Source organism: Corapipo altera, unplaced genomic scaffold, assembly GCF_003945725.1.
Source record: "Corapipo altera isolate COAL_440 unplaced genomic scaffold, ASM394572v1 24, whole genome shotgun sequence".
Classification (NCBI taxonomy): domain Eukaryota; kingdom Metazoa; phylum Chordata; class Aves; order Passeriformes; family Pipridae; genus Corapipo; species Corapipo altera.
Genome location: NW_020884903.1, coordinates 45,556 through 63,994, shown reverse-complemented (window position 1 = coordinate 63,994; position 18,439 = coordinate 45,556). Strand labels below are relative to the sequence as shown.

The following is an 18,439-nucleotide window of genomic DNA, read 5'->3' as shown; positions in this document are numbered from 1 at the left end:
TTTTATTCTTCTTTTTAATTTTTGAAGACTTCAAGGAGCATTTCACAAAGAGCTAACAGCGTTTGATTAGGGCCAAAACTGAAGAAAGTTTAAAACAGTAGAAGAGACAGCCATGAATGTACAAAACCAAACCATTTCAGAAGGGGACTATGTCCAAGTCTGAAAAATTTAGCCAGCAGGGGGAACTTGGGTTTAAATTTTCATGGTTTTGGTAACTGGTGTGATTCAACAATGTTATATATTGATATCAATTTCATATTAGGATTAGTTTTATTTGAAAGATGTTAATGGAGTTTAGTAAGAAGTATGCCTTACTATGTTTGCCTGTGGTAATTCAATTTGGTGCTTTTTCAGTTCATTCTTCAGGAAAGTTTCTCTAGTTTCAGCTTCTTTAACCTGACCTGAAACCAATAAAATCAAGAGACAGTAAGGAAATACTAGAAAGCAACAGGACATTTTTCAAAATTATGCCTGCCACAGCTGATCCTATTTGCTTCTTAATTTTAGCCCAGAATGTCAGGATTTGTCCATAAAGATCTTGTGATTTGTGCATTTTCTAAGCAATTTCAGCAGATGTCACTCCTTCAGCTTCAAGAAGCAAAGGGGTCTAGATCTCAGATCAATCTGAGAATGTAAGCCGGTTTTAGTTTTCATCCTCAATTATCTTTCTAAATGGTTCTCCAACAGGTAAAATGGCAAGACAGAAGAGAAGAGTGCTAGCTGGCACTAATCTCTTTTGTCTGTTACAGGGGACACCACTTTCTGGACACTATTTCCTCAACTCTCATATCTGAACTGAAGCAATTTTGAAAACAAATGAGTAAACAGGTGTTTTCCATTCTCTATTCAAAACATGTTTATATTTGAAAATGTCACTTAAGCATAAAGTATAATGCTGTTCTCTAACTTACTGCCTACAGAGGTGCAAAAATCTACAAATATGAAACAAAGGAGTTTTATCTTTTACGCTGGAATTCAGGAATTCATATTCATAATGGAAACATGCAGTATTAAAATTTTACAAGAGACAGCAGCATATTCTAATTCTGGCCTGCTTTATTTACATTAAGTGATTACTCAAAACAAAAATTCAAAATGCAATTATTAAAACAAACCTTCTGATCAACAGGTAGGATGATTCAAACAAAAAAAAAAATGCAAAGAAAACTTTTTTTTTTCATTTCTCCCATTCCCATAAACCACTGCCCCCATATTACTCTTCAGTTTAACAGACTATATAAAGGATTATATTTCCTGATGAAGATAAACTTGAATAGCTACACAACACTTCTGAATAACGTACACAGAGTCAAATATGAGGGAAAAAAGTAACATTTTGAAAATATAAGACTAACTTTTTTAGAGAGGATTATCTACAGTTCATTTCCCAAAATTGGTTTTAGGCAACCGCTGAATCTCCAGATGTATGAGCATTCACACATTCATTGCAAATATGGGAGTGAAAGACAGTCACGGGAAAAAAGAATCAGACCAACAACTTCAATTACTTCTTCTGATAATTCTGACATAAGACATTCTACCTCAAATCAAGACCCTTTATAGGATGGTACATCCAAATAATTAGATGCTTCCCTGCAAGCTATACTCCCTTCTGTTCTCCTCTAATTACCGTCTCTCAATTTTAATACTGATTTTTCTCCCCTTCTCTATATTCTCAAATTATTAAAGGAAAAAAGTTAAAAATTTTGAGGAAACTGATCTACATATTTGATTGAACTTACATTTCATTTCAGCTACAAGCTGGTTAGTAGTATCAAACATCTTTCTGTAAAGATCTATGGACTTAGATAATTGGTCTTTCTCCCTTGTAAGTGTTGCCATCAGCTGCTGCTTCTTGGAATCTACAGAAATAAGCATATACACTTTTAAAAGAAAATACAGTAACATAGTTCGTTTAAACATTAGCAAAAATCTATTAACCTATTACATAGTTCTTAAAAAGTATTATGGACCTAAAAATAGTTGGTTCTAAGAAAAGCAAGTATTTCAGAGCAATTGACACACACCATTGTAAAACATAAATGAGAGATGATATGGTTCCAAAGGTTTTTTCAGAGCTGGCAGATGTGGCTCAAAGACAAGAATATATTCAGTGCTATCTCTTCCAGGACTGTCTTCAGCCAGCACTAGATTCTATTAAGACAAACAAACATACATAAGTTTATGCCCACACTAGAGGTAACACACAAAATAAACATTATTCAAATACTAAATCTTGTAAGTTACCTAACGCCTGATGTCTAAACAGTATTACTATGGTTTTAAGTATTCAGTTGGAAATGCCTTTTACAACTATTAAACAAAACTAAAATACAAAGATATAGCAGTAGCCATTTTATTATTTAAGAATTAAGATTGTCATTTTACCTGTTTAAAAAGTCGTATTATTTTTGGCTATATATTTTATCTCAAGAAACAGATGCTCAGAAAAAATCTCCTCTGTACTGTTCTGTAAGCAAGATTTCCTCATGTGTACTTCATTCAGTATGTGAAATGCAAACAGAACATTAAAAAGAAAGACCTGATGCATAAATATAGAGAAGGAAAAACAAACTATTCCCAGTGCTTAGTTAAAGTTACTGCTGTTACCATGGAAGTAGACAGCAAGTCCCAAATGAATGAACAATATATATCCAAACACTATCATGAACATTCAGTTTCTTATTAATTCCTTATGGAAAAGACAAACTGAATCCTTTGTCTTTCTTTATAAACATGGTAAATATTACAAAACCATAAAAAATGATAAACAGAAATAAAATTAGTACAGGCAATATCTAAATGTGCTGTTACTTTGGGAAAGGTATCATGCATAAAATGAATAATGCTTATAATAAAACTCATACTGTTTCCACCTTTAACATGTAGAAATTGCTACTCAACTGGCCAAATCAAGAGAGAGGTGGTTGCAGCCTAAAAGAAGAGATAGATATATAACCTTCAAAGATAGTCTTCATGGCTTTCAAAAATATTGCAGCTACATATTTTATCAGAAGTCTGTAGTGGAAATATCTTTTCCTTAGAAAACATATGCTAATAAAAGTCTAAACATTTTTCTTCATTAAACAAGTTTAGTATTCCTGAACCTGTGAGTAAGGGTAAATACGTCATATTATCAGATTATTCCCCTCCCCATTAAAAGTCATATGAAAAGTACATTGCATCACAACCAACAAATTCTTTCCACATGCGTTTTGTGAGTTGTTTCAAGTCAGCGAACTCAGTATAAACCAGATGACTGAAAACTGCCTGAAGAGAGACTGGATTCACTGAAACACAATTATTGCCAATGGGTGACTAGGGAACACAAGTTACTGTCAAAAGCAGAAGGATCTCATCAGGTCCCAGTAATGAGAAGGAACAAGCACACAACATCCTCCACCCCCTATCAAACCAGGAATATGTAAGTAGAAAGAAAAAAAAGTCTGCTTACCCAAAAAAAAAAAAAAAAAGTCAAAACAAGCCAAATTAAAAAAAATCCTAACACACTCCCCCCTCCATTACATAGGTTGTTGTCACTGAAGTAAGACTGGAGAATTTAGATCACAACGGCACAACAGCAGGTACATGGAGATAAAACAACCCCTGTTATTTCTGCATCAACGAGAAGTCAGAGAAATTATCCAGTAATTTTATCTGAACTGTCAGAGGCCACCCTACGGGGTTCTTATTATCCTCAACAGTATGAAATTTGAAACACTGTTCAATTTCCACCTCATTACCAGAGGTGTAAACGCAAGATTTGCAGAAAAAAACCTGTTTTGTTAAACCACCCTTAGCTATACTTTTGCATTTTTTCTCACCTCACCTGCCTGAGAAAAACGTCTTCACAAACCAAATAATGTATTACTCCTGAAACTTGGTTGAAGAACAAGAGAAACTCAAGAGTGTACTGTAAATTGATTATTTTATCTGATACCTCTATTTAGTCCCTGCATTTCATTTTTCTAGCTTGTTTTTAATAAATTTTTTTGTCACTTTTCCTTATGGATTAGAGTAGACCAGAGTTTGGTAGACTGTTCAGTGAAAAACGTTTGTCCATGTTAACTAGATGTTTCTAGTCCTTGACTGTTATCAACAGAGAACTATTTACACTGTGTCATTAAGTTTCATATATGTAGTTCCATTAAAGCAGTCAGTGTACTGAACAAAATATATTATGAAGAAGTTTGTATGTAGGACCTGTAGATTTTAGGATTGTACTGGGGTCTTACTGTGGTGATTTCCAAGATGTATTTGGAGGTTTTGTGTTCACTGCTATGCAATGCCTGCCTCCGCCTGGCACACACTGATGCTGGTCTGTTGCAAAGCTGCTTCCAATGAGCAAGTTTGAAAATGTGGCTGAGAAAACGTCCTAAAAAAAGTTGGATTCTCTTTCAGTACTCCTTCTAACTGTTCGAAGACTTCCATAGACTTTCATAGACTTCAGACTACTAAAACATCTGACAACAATCAAATGAAGTAGTCATGAAATTCTGCTCTGTCATTCTTATATGATATTTCAGCAAGTTGAAGAAAACAAGAAACAAATATACAACAGTTCCACCACAGGAATAGTCCTAGTTCTCTGTAGGCTTTTAAGAGAGAGATTGTGACCATTCCACAGAGAAGAAACTCTACACTCAGCTGGGTTTTTTTGGTGTGTTTTCAACAGTTTCTGCTTTTGTGCACGTTTTAACTCGTGTCTTTTGTATTATATTTTGTAACAACTGTGACAGATAGAAATTGTAGGCTTTAAAAATTTAATCTGTATTTGTTGTAGAAAAAGTGACTGTGGTGATCTGACTACAGTATGCAGTAGTTTCAGAGGTATGCATGTTGGTACAGCCAGAGATTAAAACCGAAATAAGGCAGTAATTTTTAGGAGCCAAATGCACCAATAAGTGAAACAAAACATAAAGAAAAATGGTACTTCTATCTTTACTTCTTCAAACGATGATAGGATGCCTTTCTGCAAAGTATATATAGCCCCACTTAGCTTGAGAAAATGTAAAGAGAACCTGGTAAAATTTAATTACAAATGTACAAAGAGGTTAGTCTAAAGGATCTTAAGATATTACAGCCAGAAAGTATTGTAAAATACTGCTAATATTAATGGTTTAACTACAGATTGGTGGTTATTTACATGTGAAATTCAAGTGAGGAAAATATTTGTTCTAGATCCCCCTGCTTGTCCCAGTCCCTAAGTGAAAGTACCTGTACACTTCCCTCACTTGGCAAGGATAAACAGTTTAACGAATGTCCATCCTTCAGGTTTTCTGAAAATCAGCAACCAAACATAGAAGAAATAAGTTATCTACTCATCTGTATGGGAAAGCTACAATATATACTAACCCTCCACAGAACACAATGAGATGTAAGATCAACTTTGACACTGTAGGAAAATAAACCTCATTAGATCCATTGCTCATGGAGCTCTGTATTTCAGTCACACTTACAATTGCAGCTGATCCATGCTCAAATGGAAACTCCACTGTACTGACTTTCCCCTGAAACTGTGGGATCTCTATATCTTCTTCATTAGGGCTTTTAATTTTTGCTATTATTCTGCCAACTAGTTCAAGTCCAGTGTGGTTGTTATATTCATCCTGTAAGTAAAAAAGACAATAAAGTTCCTTTGGTACATGAACTGAACTAAGTAATCCATTTCTATACTGCAGTGGATTTGCATGGTAAGGTGCTAGCAGTGGGGGGTTGCAGGGGTGTGAGGACAGGTGGGGGTTGCCCCATGCTGGACAGGGTCAGTGCTCCAACTGACCCACTGCAGGACACAGTTGAGCTGTGAGGAGCTGCTATGGATTGACTGTGAACCCCATTCCCCACCCACCTGCACTGTTTGGGGAAGGCTAGGGGAGTCTGCAGCAAAGTTGAGCCTAGGAAAGGGTGGAGCAGAAACTGTTTCTTTACTATTTTTAGTCTTTGTTTCTACTCAAATCTTTTTCAATTGGTGACAAATTACATCAGTTTTCCACAAGCTGAGTCTGCTTTGCTCATGGTGGTAACTGGTACATTGTATCCCTGTGAAGATGCAGAGTCCCAGAAATTTTATTTTTCATAATACAACATTTCTAAGAGAAACTGCCTCCTGGAAGAAAAATCATGGAGAGAAACATCTGCAGTATATACAAGTGCTTTCCCACCAAAATCTATTCTTGAAACAAATTTTTCCTGTGGCAACAAGAAGCGTGTCTGACAGTAAGGATCGAACATTTAAGTTTTGGTCATCTGTACATAAATGAAACAAGATGCACCTGTTCATACGCTGAAAAATCACAGATTTACATCTTTCTTTTTTTATGAAGTTAATCTGCAAAGAAACAGCAGCAATGCCTTACAGTAAAATTAAAAATACTTTTAGTAGTCTTATATATTTCCCTAATTATGATTTTGTATGAACGTATAGTTACCATTATATGAAGGTATAAATCCTTGACCAGTGTACGGCTCGTAAGAGCTCGAACATTGGAAACCGCTGGAGTAGCTGGTAAAGAATCAGGAAGCAAGCGCACAGGGTCATTAGGTACAACTTCAACTATAATCTAGCAGAAAAAGGAAGAAGAATAAAATAAACTAAAATAAAATAAAGACTGATGTAATTAACTGCAGTTCATCTGCACACTTGGGTTGCTCAAGAAGCACTGAAACAAATACATGAGAAATTTATGGACAATCCTGAAATAAATTAGCACAACCATAAAGCATTTCTACTAGGTTGCAAATTATGCAGCTCTGTTATTCCACCAAATTTTTGGTTATAAAAGTTAATGAAAACATATTTTGGTAATCAACAGTTTAAAATCAGTAACTAATAAAAATATAATTTTTTGCAAAAGTTGCAAGTGAAAGTACTTGCATTCTGAATCTACAAAGTATCATAACACTTCTCACAGATGATTCTGTATTACATGCTATTGGCTACATGCAATTAATTATAGATTCAAACCTGTTCACTGTTGAGCATATTTGTCTTATCCATTGCAAAGGTAAACTGGATACTGTAAGTGCCCACTCGCTCTGGAACCACTTTATCCCTAAATAAACCAAAAATAAAAACCAAGCAAACACGAGTCAGTACTGAAGTGACAAGTATGTAAGCATGCAAGCAATTCAAATTCTGAGTAGTCCTCCAACCAGTTAGAAAGCCATAATACTCTTCTTATTTAAGGTATAATACTCTTCTTTCAGCAAGGAAGCCATCAAAGTTTCTCAAGAATTGAGGTGAGACTTTTGGAAGCTTGAGTGAGGAAAGTCTCCTTCGAGAGTTTGTCTCTCCTAGCTGATAGGAAGTTTGTTGTGGCTCTACTGTTCAGAAATCTGCAAGTCTACTTCATTTCACTTCCCATTCAATGAATTTTCATAAAGCTTCTAGAGTAAAGCATAGACACACTTAGATCTGCAATAAATTCTCTCAAAATCTAATAAAATTTACATAAAATTTGAGTAGCTAATTCCTTCCCTTACTCAGATTGTTCAAAGTCGGGTAACTTGGACTACTTGCCCATGCTGAGTCCAGTGAAAGAAAAAACTGTTTTCATTTTATCGTACAGCATTCCAGAGTGTAGACTACTGGCAAAGAGCCCCTACCATCAAAACATGAAGGAAAGACCAGACGTTCTGCTGCTATAAACAAAACTTCACCGAGCAAGGAAGGTCACACGGCATCCAGAAGACCTTCACAGTGTTTAACAAGGGATAGCAGTGACTTACAAACGCTTAGAAACTTTGGAGGAGATCCAAACAGCCAAGATTCAGATATTTCTCTGAGGATGACTCGTGGCACTCTTGTACTGCTTAGTAAGACTTCTGTTTTCAATATACAGCATTTAATCTGTTTTGTTAATATATTAAGATATTTATTTTTTCTTCTTTTGTTTGGGAAGGAGTGATATGCAAGATTCCCTGGAATGTGTAACTTGTAAAAAGCAAAATTCCAAAGCTTTAATATTTCTAGAATAGGTCATGACTTTTCCATGTTTATATTTCATATAGAGAAGAAAGAATTCTACCTTCTTTTCTGCATTTTATCTAGCTTAAGACTGATAGTAGCATCTGCCTTGTCAGAATGCATAAAAAAAACTGAGTTGTAAATAATCTGCTAAGGATCTCACAGTTGGACAGATACAGGCTTTATGAAAAGAAGAAATGACACAATTGCTATGAAAGTTGTAAGACTGCATAATAGCATTCATGTTACTGACTGGCAATAAATAGATGAAAACCATTTGACTATGCCAAGAACAGGAAAACTTGAGACAAACCAGTGATGCCGCAGACACTGGTAGCAAGGACTAAAACGTACCTTTTCTACGAGTGCTGCTAATGGGCAGTGTCCTTTCAAATTTTTCAGTATAGTTGGGAGTTTTAATTCTGGACATCTGTGAACAACTAGTACACTACAGACACCGATGTCAAGATTTACATAATTCCATATTCAAGTTTATACAGGTTAGTTTATATCACATTGACCACAGTGCTTTTTACAGGAGAACATTTATTAGCACGACTACACATCAGCACATTCATTCTAGTTTTCTTTTTATGGAGGTACAAATACATGATGCAGAGTGCCTTGTTTTGATAACATTTTAGGGAGTTCTTATGTTTTAATTATACCTATTAATTATATTTAATTATACCTACTAAGTATTTCTCAGAATGACCAATGTTACAGAAATGTACCTCATAGTGCAAATCTGAAGCAACCCTCGGTTTCTAAAGAAGTTCATTTCATAACCTTGGACCAGCCACACAAAAACTGTTCTGTTAAAAGCAAAACTGTATCCTCATTTGAGTCTCCATGTGCTACAGCTGCCAAATTCAGCCTTAGACAGCTTTGGAACCTCAAATGCCTTCAAGGTAAAGACAGATCTTGGAAACTATACACAAAGCCATGCCTAAATAGTTTTTTGAATTAGCTGTAATCTCTTAAATAAAAAAGTCTTCATATACAAATACATCACCTTGCTGTACATTATTAGAGAAGTTAAAAAGACTGAATAAACAAGGGTTGTAACAATTGCCCTCCCAGATGGGTTAGTTTCTTGGTTGGATATGACAGATGGAGGTACATGTGCACTGCATAAAAAGCTGAGTCAGACCCCTGGATTTGAGTCTCAACTCCCAGGAAAAAAGTTTTGAAGATTTAATGATACATGAAGGTCCTTTTACAAACTGGATGCCTGGTTTCTGGAACTCTACTATGCTCCTCAAAAGGAAGGGGAGTTGCAGCTGAGAGACAAGTTAGGAAACTTCTTATCACACCTCTTGAAGTGCTGCCATTCAGACTTTCCTGAGATCTTAACATAACTGAGCTGCAGCAACCTACCTCTGTCCTCTAATGCAGAAACCAGGATCAGCTGTACAACAGTAGTATCTGCTGCAATAAGGTGATCCTAAAAGTCTGCTTTCTGAAAGCAGAAGGAAAGCTTACTCCTAGGAGGCAAGAGCTTGAATCAACAGCCAGTACTGTGACTAGTCAGCTGATCCCAGTGAGGGCCTACCAGAAATAGATGTGGAAAGAATATGGCAAGTCAGGCACCAGCTTAGGATGAGCTCTAGTTCTGTTGCTGGTCATCTAAGACAGTATCTCTGAATAAGTAGCTCAAGGAGAATACTAAACTGACAGGGCCAAGATTATGGTTGAGGATCAACTCACAGCTACAGGAGGAATTAAATAAAGAGTTAAGTCTGCTTTGTACAGCCTGCAATTCTACAGCAGTTGAACATTACACTGAAAAGAATTAAGGAATGTTGCTATACACATGACAAACTGATGATGTAGTCTCTTCATTGCTAGCATTTCTCACAATGCATTCTAATATATTATCATCATCATGGCCAGTCTTCGTGAACGAAGATTTGGGAAAGGTCTCTACCCACATTTGTTACAAGCGCGCTGGTGATACAGGGCTTTGCAAATGTGGGTAAGGCCTTTGAGCCTGCGCAACGGATTTTTTAGGTGAGAAGCAGTGTGCGCTGAACTGAGCCCACCCTTTAATCCTAAGGTTTATCTGCCGGGGCCGAGTGAGCTTGGACAGTGGCAGCGAGGTCCTCAGGACGTAGGTTTGTTTAGAGTGACCTTCTCTTGGATGGATGGTCTTACAGCGCTGAACGAGCTCCATCTGCCCAGGTTTAGAGTTGTCCTTCTCTTCTTTGTGTTCCGGGGCTCCCCTCTCATCTCCCACGATGGCACTGTCCGCACAGACGAAGCTCCCATTCTCTCGCTCCTTTCCGTGCCCAGGGCCGGGCCGCGCCACCACGCATGCGCCCGGGGTCGGCCAGGCCGCGCCGCCACGAAGCCAATATATTATCTTAGACTCTTCTCTACTCTCAGATTAAAAGAAAGTCTGAAAGTGTCTAGGGAAGAATTTAACTCCATCTCTTTGCATCTTGCCAGTATCTTTCACCTTTTCTTAGGACTGTATCCTACTGATTCCATAACAGACTGTTATTATCAAAACATAAAACTCTTGTTTCTATTTCAAACTGTGTATTTTGTATAGTAAGTTGCATCAGTAATTATAAAATAAATACTGTTATACCTGAAGTAGAAGAAGCCATCTTCCTTTTCATCCTTCACTTTACTACAGCTAAATGTTGTAACCTGTACAGAAAGATCCAAAAAATTTAATGCAATATACTGAAAGTACCTTACTTGTAACATGCTATCAAGTCCTAATGATTTGCAGTACTGATAGCACACAGTAATTCAATGAGATCACCTATAATTTAGGCACTAGTTTCATATCCTTAATTATTGGAATCTGCAAAATTCAGGGTGACAATTTTTAATCCTCTCCCTGCTATGAGTTAGCTACCGCAGAGCAGTAACATTTTTGTTATTATTGTAGTATTGATACTTGAGCAGTCTGCCAACTTGTAACAGGACAGATCCTGACAAACAAATATGGCTGATCTGTAATACTTGTTACTTAAAATCTAGAACAGGATATAGATCTAAGTCAAATGAAGGAAAGTTTCTACTACAAATATGCTTGGCCTATGCTGGCATTTTGACATCGGTTTTGAAAATGCATTTTGATGACTTACATCAATTGGTGACCTAATCCGGCTGCTCTGTGTTTCCCACATTTTCATACAAATCCGTGCTGGATTGATATTTTTAATAATGGTGTCATCTTCAGAAAGAACACTAACCATAAAATCTGTGGGATAAGAGACAACATTCTTTGAAGATTATTTTTATTGAGAATTAAGAAGCCTAAACTTCACTAATTTCTGTTTCACACCTAAGATAAAAATGCAGGCATGACTCTCTACAAGACTACAGTGCCCACATTCAGGTGTACCTGAGCTCACCAGTAAGTCAAATAATTAGGACGTTAAAGTATTTTATTTATGTAGTATTTAATTGATATGAGGCTGCTAATAAGAAATTACCTAATTTTATTAAAAAATGTAATGTCATATATACTATATAAGTTATCTCCTGATGAAGCTGTTTACTCTCAAAACCTGGATGATTTATACCACACACTATATTTGAAAAAGGTCTGTCTGGCAGGGAGGTTGGAGCTAGATGATCTTTACAAGTCCCTTCCAACCGAAACCACTCTGTTATTCTAAGATTCTACATTATGCTTTCTCTAGGCAAAACTAAAATACCCTGTGAATTTAATCAAGTTCATAACACTATATGGAGTATTCTAAAGAACAAAAACCTCTTGCAATAAAAATGTTGGCTGATCAAGTTAAGATGGTAAAGAAACAAGCCCCAACACCCCAGACTTTGTATTTGTGGGGGTATTCTGCTTCTCAGCTCCTAGTACCACAAACACATCCTTTTTATTCTAAATTTTGAACAGATGTTGTGGGTATTTCATAAAGATTTGGGAATACAACAAATGGATTTGTATGAAGCAGATTTTCAATTTTTTTTTGTCACCTTTGGATGACCTTTATCATCTGAGAATCCAGAAACATTTACAAAGGAATAGGTGGGAAAAAATCAGATGTTTAGGCTGAAATCTCACTGAATTGAAGACACTAATAAGAGAAACAATTTTTAAGTCCATCTAAAGAGAAAGACTGAATTATAGGAAGGACAGTGTCCTGTAACATCTTATAGAGCCTTTGGTTAAGAAACTTGTCAAAAGCTGTCTAAGAAACCAAGTACTCTACAACAGAAGGATCACTCGCATTCACACATTTGTCAGCTTCTTCAAATACCTTTTTAAGGCACCACTTTCCTGTACGAAAGTCATAGTTCCCAACTTGCTCCCACTTCTTAGCCATCAAGTCACTTAGTTATATTTGTTATATTCCTTCCAACAACTGCCCAGTACTGAAAACACACCACCTGATCAAAAGTTTCCTTGACCTCTCCTGAAACTTTCTGAAAACTGCATCAGATTTGCCACCTTACTTTATTGCTTTCAAATAAAGGCGAAATTAAGTAGGATTAGCATATTAGAGTTAATAACTTTAATTTATAATTAAGTGAATATCATTTGGTATAGGAAATTTCTTAGCATTGCATCAAATAGATCTCAAAGTCATCTACTGAAGATTCAAATTTTAATTTTATTCTTTTAAAATACAAGGCAGGATTCAAATGTGAAAAAAAAGTAGTTTGGAAACTACTTTACTCTCCTTCACAGATACTATTGACAAAATACAATAGGTTTCCCAGGTCTCAAGTTTGTTTTTTTTTTAAATTTCACTCAATTATTACTGAAGTCTTTTTCTGCCTTCCTTAATACGGCGTTAAACTTAAACTGACAGAATCTTCTTGCTTTCTATTTAATTTATGTAAACAGGACTTCAGCTTCTTGAAGAGTATCTTTGCAAGATACTGTATTGTCCATGGTTATTGTAAAGAAGAGTTGTTTCGTGAACTAATGGAATTAGTTAGGATAGGTCTCTTACTCATGCCAAAGTTTCCATACAGAAAAAAGCAAAAGTTTCAAATTCTGTTTCGCTTCTAGTAAAAGATATTTCCTCAAGGTTCTAACTTACTCTTCTTTATTTGTTTTCCTCATTGTAAATACTACTGGGATATAAAACATGAGATGTTTTTTTGTCTTTAATGAGTCAGTGGTCTTAGCTGGAAGGAAAAGATCACTGTTTTGTTAGAGAATGTATCAGGAGAAAAGAGCATTTTGTACTGTCCCTGGCATACTTCTGATCACTTTCTGGTTCCTCTTGACTCATGGCTGGCCTACAATTTCACTTCATTTCCTCTGTCACTATTCCATAGAAAAAGGGATGAGGGGAAACATGCATGAACTAGCTCAGATCAACTTTTGGGAAGATCAAAAACTGAAATATGGTATTTCACCAGAGATATAGATGAGGTTCTGTAGTTTTACCACTTACAGATGGATAAAACCAACAATTTGGAACAAATAAATAAGAAGTCCTTTGAAATGCTTTCCAAAGATGACCTACATATTTTTCTCTCCAAGTGTCACAGATGCATCTCAAATACAGCTGTAACAAAGAACTGAGACAAAAGAGACCAAAAAAGCAAGAAAATACACCACCGGAATCACTAAAACAGTTTTTCACAGGTTTACAAAGCTCTTGAGTGATCCACTAAAGGGTCTTTATACTTACCAGGAAAGGTACCTCCTGCTGGAAAAGCGGGACTTCTGTCATATTTAACATTCAAGCAAACGGGTTTCTCGGGATCAGGCAGGACATTTACTGTGATTACAGGACAATCTAACGTTGTCTTGTTGTATAAGGCTCTAAGCTGTAAAATGTGCTCTCCCCTGCAATATACAGAAATCATAACAACCGATATAAAATCTCTTCTGAAAAGGTAATTTTCAACAGGCTTCGAAAGTCTGAATCATGTATATGAAAGCATGACAAACAATATCTAGTAGTGGCGAAGTTGTAGCAAAGAGAAGACAAACCCAGAAGTGTTAATGCAACATTAGACAAGTAAAACTGTGAGTTTAAGCTATTCTTAAGATATTAGCTTACTGAACTTAATTTTGCATTATATTTCCTTAGTCTGATCGTGTTTCATTGCCTGTCTGTAAGACACTAGCCACCACAGCTTCAAGTAGCAGAAGGCAGTAAAGCAGAAAGCAAGCACAACTAATACAATTACTGTCTGAGGAGCGTTCTGCTTTGACAGTTTCCAAAGAACAAATCCAATACCATTCACAAGTAGCAAAGTGCAGTGCCAGTATATAAGGATTTCAGCACTATCAAATAACTAATTTTCTTTACAGTATTAAAAACTTAATTTTCAAGTTTTCACACATAACTGGGAATACGGTATTTAATTGCATAGAGGCTGTACTCCCCAGCCAGTTTTGATTATTCTATTAAGAGTATGATAACCTGTCTCTAACCTACAGTACTATATTGATAACTTAATACTCATAATCTTTCTACCATGACACAGGCATTATAAATACACTAAGTACCATCAACAGCATTCAAAGTTATTTTCTTCCAAACGTGAAATAGTACTATGGGCCAAATCCTGCACATATGAATGCAAACAAATAATCTAAAGCCAACCCAGACTTGCAAGAAAAGCTCAGGGGTACAGGGAGTGGATAGCAGAACTGTGAATAGAAGAAGATACAAAAATGATGAATTTGAAAAGCCAGATGGGACATATGAGTGTAAGGGGAGCCAGACATGAGGAAGTGAGCGTGAAGAAGCACATAAAGAAGCAGGAGCCACAGGACACACATCTGCCTGGAAATAAGACTTTCTTAGTTTGAGTGCAAATAAGAAAAGAAAAATATATATTTTTAAAATTCTTTTGGACACTCCACCTAATCCTTTAAAACAATGCCTAGCACACAGAGAGAGTGGAATTTCAACACTCAGAACGTGTTCCTACTTTGAAAGCATAGTGTCTGGAACGGGACACTTACATTTCAAATCTTTTGAGTGGTTTATGACACCAATTGCACTTGGTGCAGGTTGACAATTATAAGCTGTGTTTTACCATCACCAGAAAAAACAGGATTCAGAAAATTAGATTAGCAGCTTCTCAGTAGACCAAAAGAAGCAGCTAAGGAATTTTATTTAGTTAAGCACTTAATTTCTTAAAACTCAAAATTTGGCCATCCACCAACATACAAGCAATTAATGTTTGATCTCAGCTCTAGATTAATACTTGGTAGGTACTTTATGAAATGCACAGCTTAAATACATCTAGCAAGTAATATTTCCGAATTCAATTTTTTTCAATCTAGTTTTCACTACTTACCTAGGTCCATGAATACTAAAAACTCCGAGGTTAGCCCTACCAGTGTCATCTGTTTTATGTTGCTGGTTTGAAGGAACAAGCTGTCAAATAAAAAAATTTTATTCTTTTAGTGATATAGAAGCAGCATCAAGTCTTAAAAGAAAATATGTATCTCATTTGCCTGCATACTGTCTGTTGATTTGAGCTGTAGTCTCTTTGTATTTTTGCACTCTAAATTAGGGAAAGACACTGTTATGAATACTAATTTATTATGAATACTAATATTGTTATGAATATTAATAAAGAAGTTTCAAAAATCTCTGCCATCTTTTGTAAACAATCACTTTATCTGAAACAAGGATATTTTTCTTCATCAATATGTTCAAATATTTTATTAATGTTATTTTTTTAATTGCTACTGATACTATCATGTCATCCACGGTAGACATTAATCTGAGTATATTTTCAGATCCAAAAGCCTTCTAAAAACTATTTATTTCCTTTTACAGTGTTTCTCTAGTCTGGACAGAGATTTCTGGGTAGCAAAAGTTAAATAATTATACAACTGCAGTAAAAACAACTATGACAACTGTCTCTCAATATCATCTTGCTGCCAAAAATGTGAGACTGTTAGACAACCTAGAAGAAAGTTTTAAGTGATGAAGTACAGTACCTTATTTATCAAACATCATGATAAGCAAGATCTCTATACCGTAAAAAATGGCATTTAATCAAATGCTAATCATGATAACTTCTTGTCAGTGTTGTTTTGGGCTAACACCACAAATGGCTTATACATCTTCTGTTAATCTAGCACATTAATTACCTCCAATTCTAAGTCCTTTAAGTCTTATGATTAGCAGTAGCTTTAAGTCATACCTGCCTTACTTAAATGGCAGAGAAGCTATCACTTTCCTCTTCAGCCACAACTTTTTGAAACTATTGCAGATGGCAAATGCCTATCCTCTCATAGAGACAAGTGGGAATCTTAAAGAATACTAATACACCCCTTAAGTAAGCAGAAGCTATTTCTTCTGCAAACTTGTGTGCATGCTGCTTTAGTCTTACCCAAGAAATAGTTTGTCAATGTATCAAAAGAACCTCAGATAGTATCTTTAGAGTTTGGTGGACAGCAAAGCCACGGATACATTCTGAGTTACTCTGTAATGAAGTCCTCACTAGGGAGGGAAATCAACTCTTTGACAGACGATACAATGCAACAATGTGGCGTAAATGTTTGTCATTATCTGAACAGTGCTCGGCATTAAATTGCTTTCCCTTTACTATTTCAACAGAAATTTCAGCAGACTGTCTAGTCTCCACTCAGACAAAAATAATGATTTTGGACCACCTGAAGTGGGCAATCTTCTTTCAAAATTATTTTCCTTCCTGAACCTCATGTCAGTAAGAAAAAGAATGAAACCACTTCGGGAACGGGGGGGGGAAGTGAAAGTTGATTCATCATGGATCAGCTATGGAAGCATGTGTTTATCCCTAGCAAGTCACTAGAGAAAAGCAATGGCAAAAAATGCGTGCTTAATGGTTCAAATGGAAGGCAGTGCTATAAAGACAGACTAAGAAAATTGCCAAACATTTCGTAAATTCTTTTGAAGAGTATAATCAACTCAAAATAGGTCTGTATTTGAAACTACCGTCACAGACTGAAAAGTTTTAAGTTTTACAGGAACCAGTACTTTGTGCACTTCCACTGAGAGTTCAAAGTTTTTATGTTCAGCTATACTCATTTAGCTTTGGACTTGTAAGATAGAAGATGGAGTAAAGGAAACACATGCTGCAACTGCATATCAGACTTTGGAGACTTAGAGACCGGGATGTGAAATACAGAAAGACAGTTTATTCAAGAATTTCAGTTCCCAAAAGCTTCTCAGTTCTTTTGTGAGACTGTGCATACAACCTATTGGAAATGCCAAGTTCTCTGAAGAGTTTCTTCAAGATACTAATGAATACTGATCTGATGTTTATTCAACAAATATACAGTTGGTTGTTCTGTTTATGTGTGAAACTTATTACACTGGTTTTAAGCTCTAGGAGAGCATGCCATAATAAACATATTACAACAATGATCCACCTTGGTTTTCAGAACACCTTCTCCTGGACACATCCACCTTAGATAAAGAACATGTGGACTCTTTACATGATGTTGGTCCTCCCTGGAGCAAGGCATAAAATCCGAAAAGACACAGCCTGCCACCACAACAACTCTTTGATGAGGCAGCACAACCACACAGTGTTACTGTCAAGGTTGTAGGTTCTCTCAAGAACAACATAATGAGAAATGCCAATCAGCTGCAGCTGCCATCATAAAGACAATAGTTGGGGCAAAGAAAAATATCCTGAAGTATGAGGCAGGCTTCTACGGCAAGAGATGCAAAAGAGCCAGAAGAAAAATATTAAAGATATCATGAAATCTCCTTTAAAAAATCCAAGAAAAAAAAGTAGTAATAGCATAGTTAAACTGGGAAAAAGGTGAGGTTGTGGCACAATTCTTGAGAAGTGAGCAAAAGACAGCTCCTAGCTGTTGTGTATTCTGAGAGAACTGAGGGACACAGATACATGGCAAGCAGGAACAAAAAGGGAACAAGACCAGCCCTGCATGAAAAATGTTATGCCCAGAGGTGGATGAATATATCCTGTACTGACAACATATACATTTAATGTAACAACCTCTGCCCTAATAGTTAGGAATGTTTGACTGCTTGACTTTTTTTTTCAATAACAAGAACAAAAATTTTAATTAATGGAGTATTCTGTCAAACTCCTTTCTTTTAACAGACCAGTGTGGAGACCAGCTCACACATCTCACTCAGGGAAAGGGCAGCAACCACTTAAATTTGGGTTAGATTGTTTTAATTTAATTTATTCTGCCAATGCATTTCACAGGGATAATTAAGTAGGACTTACAGACCATAAGTCATACATTCAAGAACCAAAGTCAAAGAACCACCAGATAAAAATTACTTGGTTGCTAACTGGGACCACATCATCATCGTTACTGTCATTCAGTTAATTACCTTAGATACCATGGGGAATGAGGTGGTGTGATGTGCACATAAAATTTGGAAAAAGGTTCTGTAGAACACCTGGAACCTATTCTAACACTTTGACACTGTCCTATAGGATTTTCGTTTTATTTGTGATTGCTATAATGCAAGAAAACTGAACAATCTGTCCTGGGAACTCTTTACATTATTTGTTGACACTACTATTATACTA

The 18,439-nt window shown here is 36.1% G+C and overlaps 1 protein-coding gene across 1 annotated transcript in view; it reads right to left on the bottom strand.

Annotated features, from left to right (window-relative positions):
* The window catches only part of SMCHD1 (structural maintenance of chromosomes flexible hinge domain containing 1), a 71,613-nt gene that overhangs the window by 8,085 nt on the left and 45,089 nt on the right, over positions 1 to 18,439 (bottom strand). Inside the window, exons 31-40 of the mRNA XM_027650927.1 lie at positions 15,227 to 15,306; positions 13,600 to 13,757; positions 11,071 to 11,186; positions 10,563 to 10,624; positions 6,965 to 7,052; positions 6,429 to 6,560; positions 5,460 to 5,609; positions 2,028 to 2,154; positions 1,743 to 1,862; positions 316 to 401 (exon numbers count right to left, since the gene is read on the bottom strand). Coding sequence (XP_027506728.1) covers positions 316 to 401; positions 1,743 to 1,862; positions 2,028 to 2,154; positions 5,460 to 5,609; positions 6,429 to 6,560; positions 6,965 to 7,052; positions 10,563 to 10,624; positions 11,071 to 11,186; positions 13,600 to 13,757; positions 15,227 to 15,306 — 1,119 coding nt within the window. The remainder of the gene's footprint in view (positions 1 to 315; positions 402 to 1,742; positions 1,863 to 2,027; positions 2,155 to 5,459; positions 5,610 to 6,428; positions 6,561 to 6,964; positions 7,053 to 10,562; positions 10,625 to 11,070; positions 11,187 to 13,599; positions 13,758 to 15,226; positions 15,307 to 18,439) is intronic.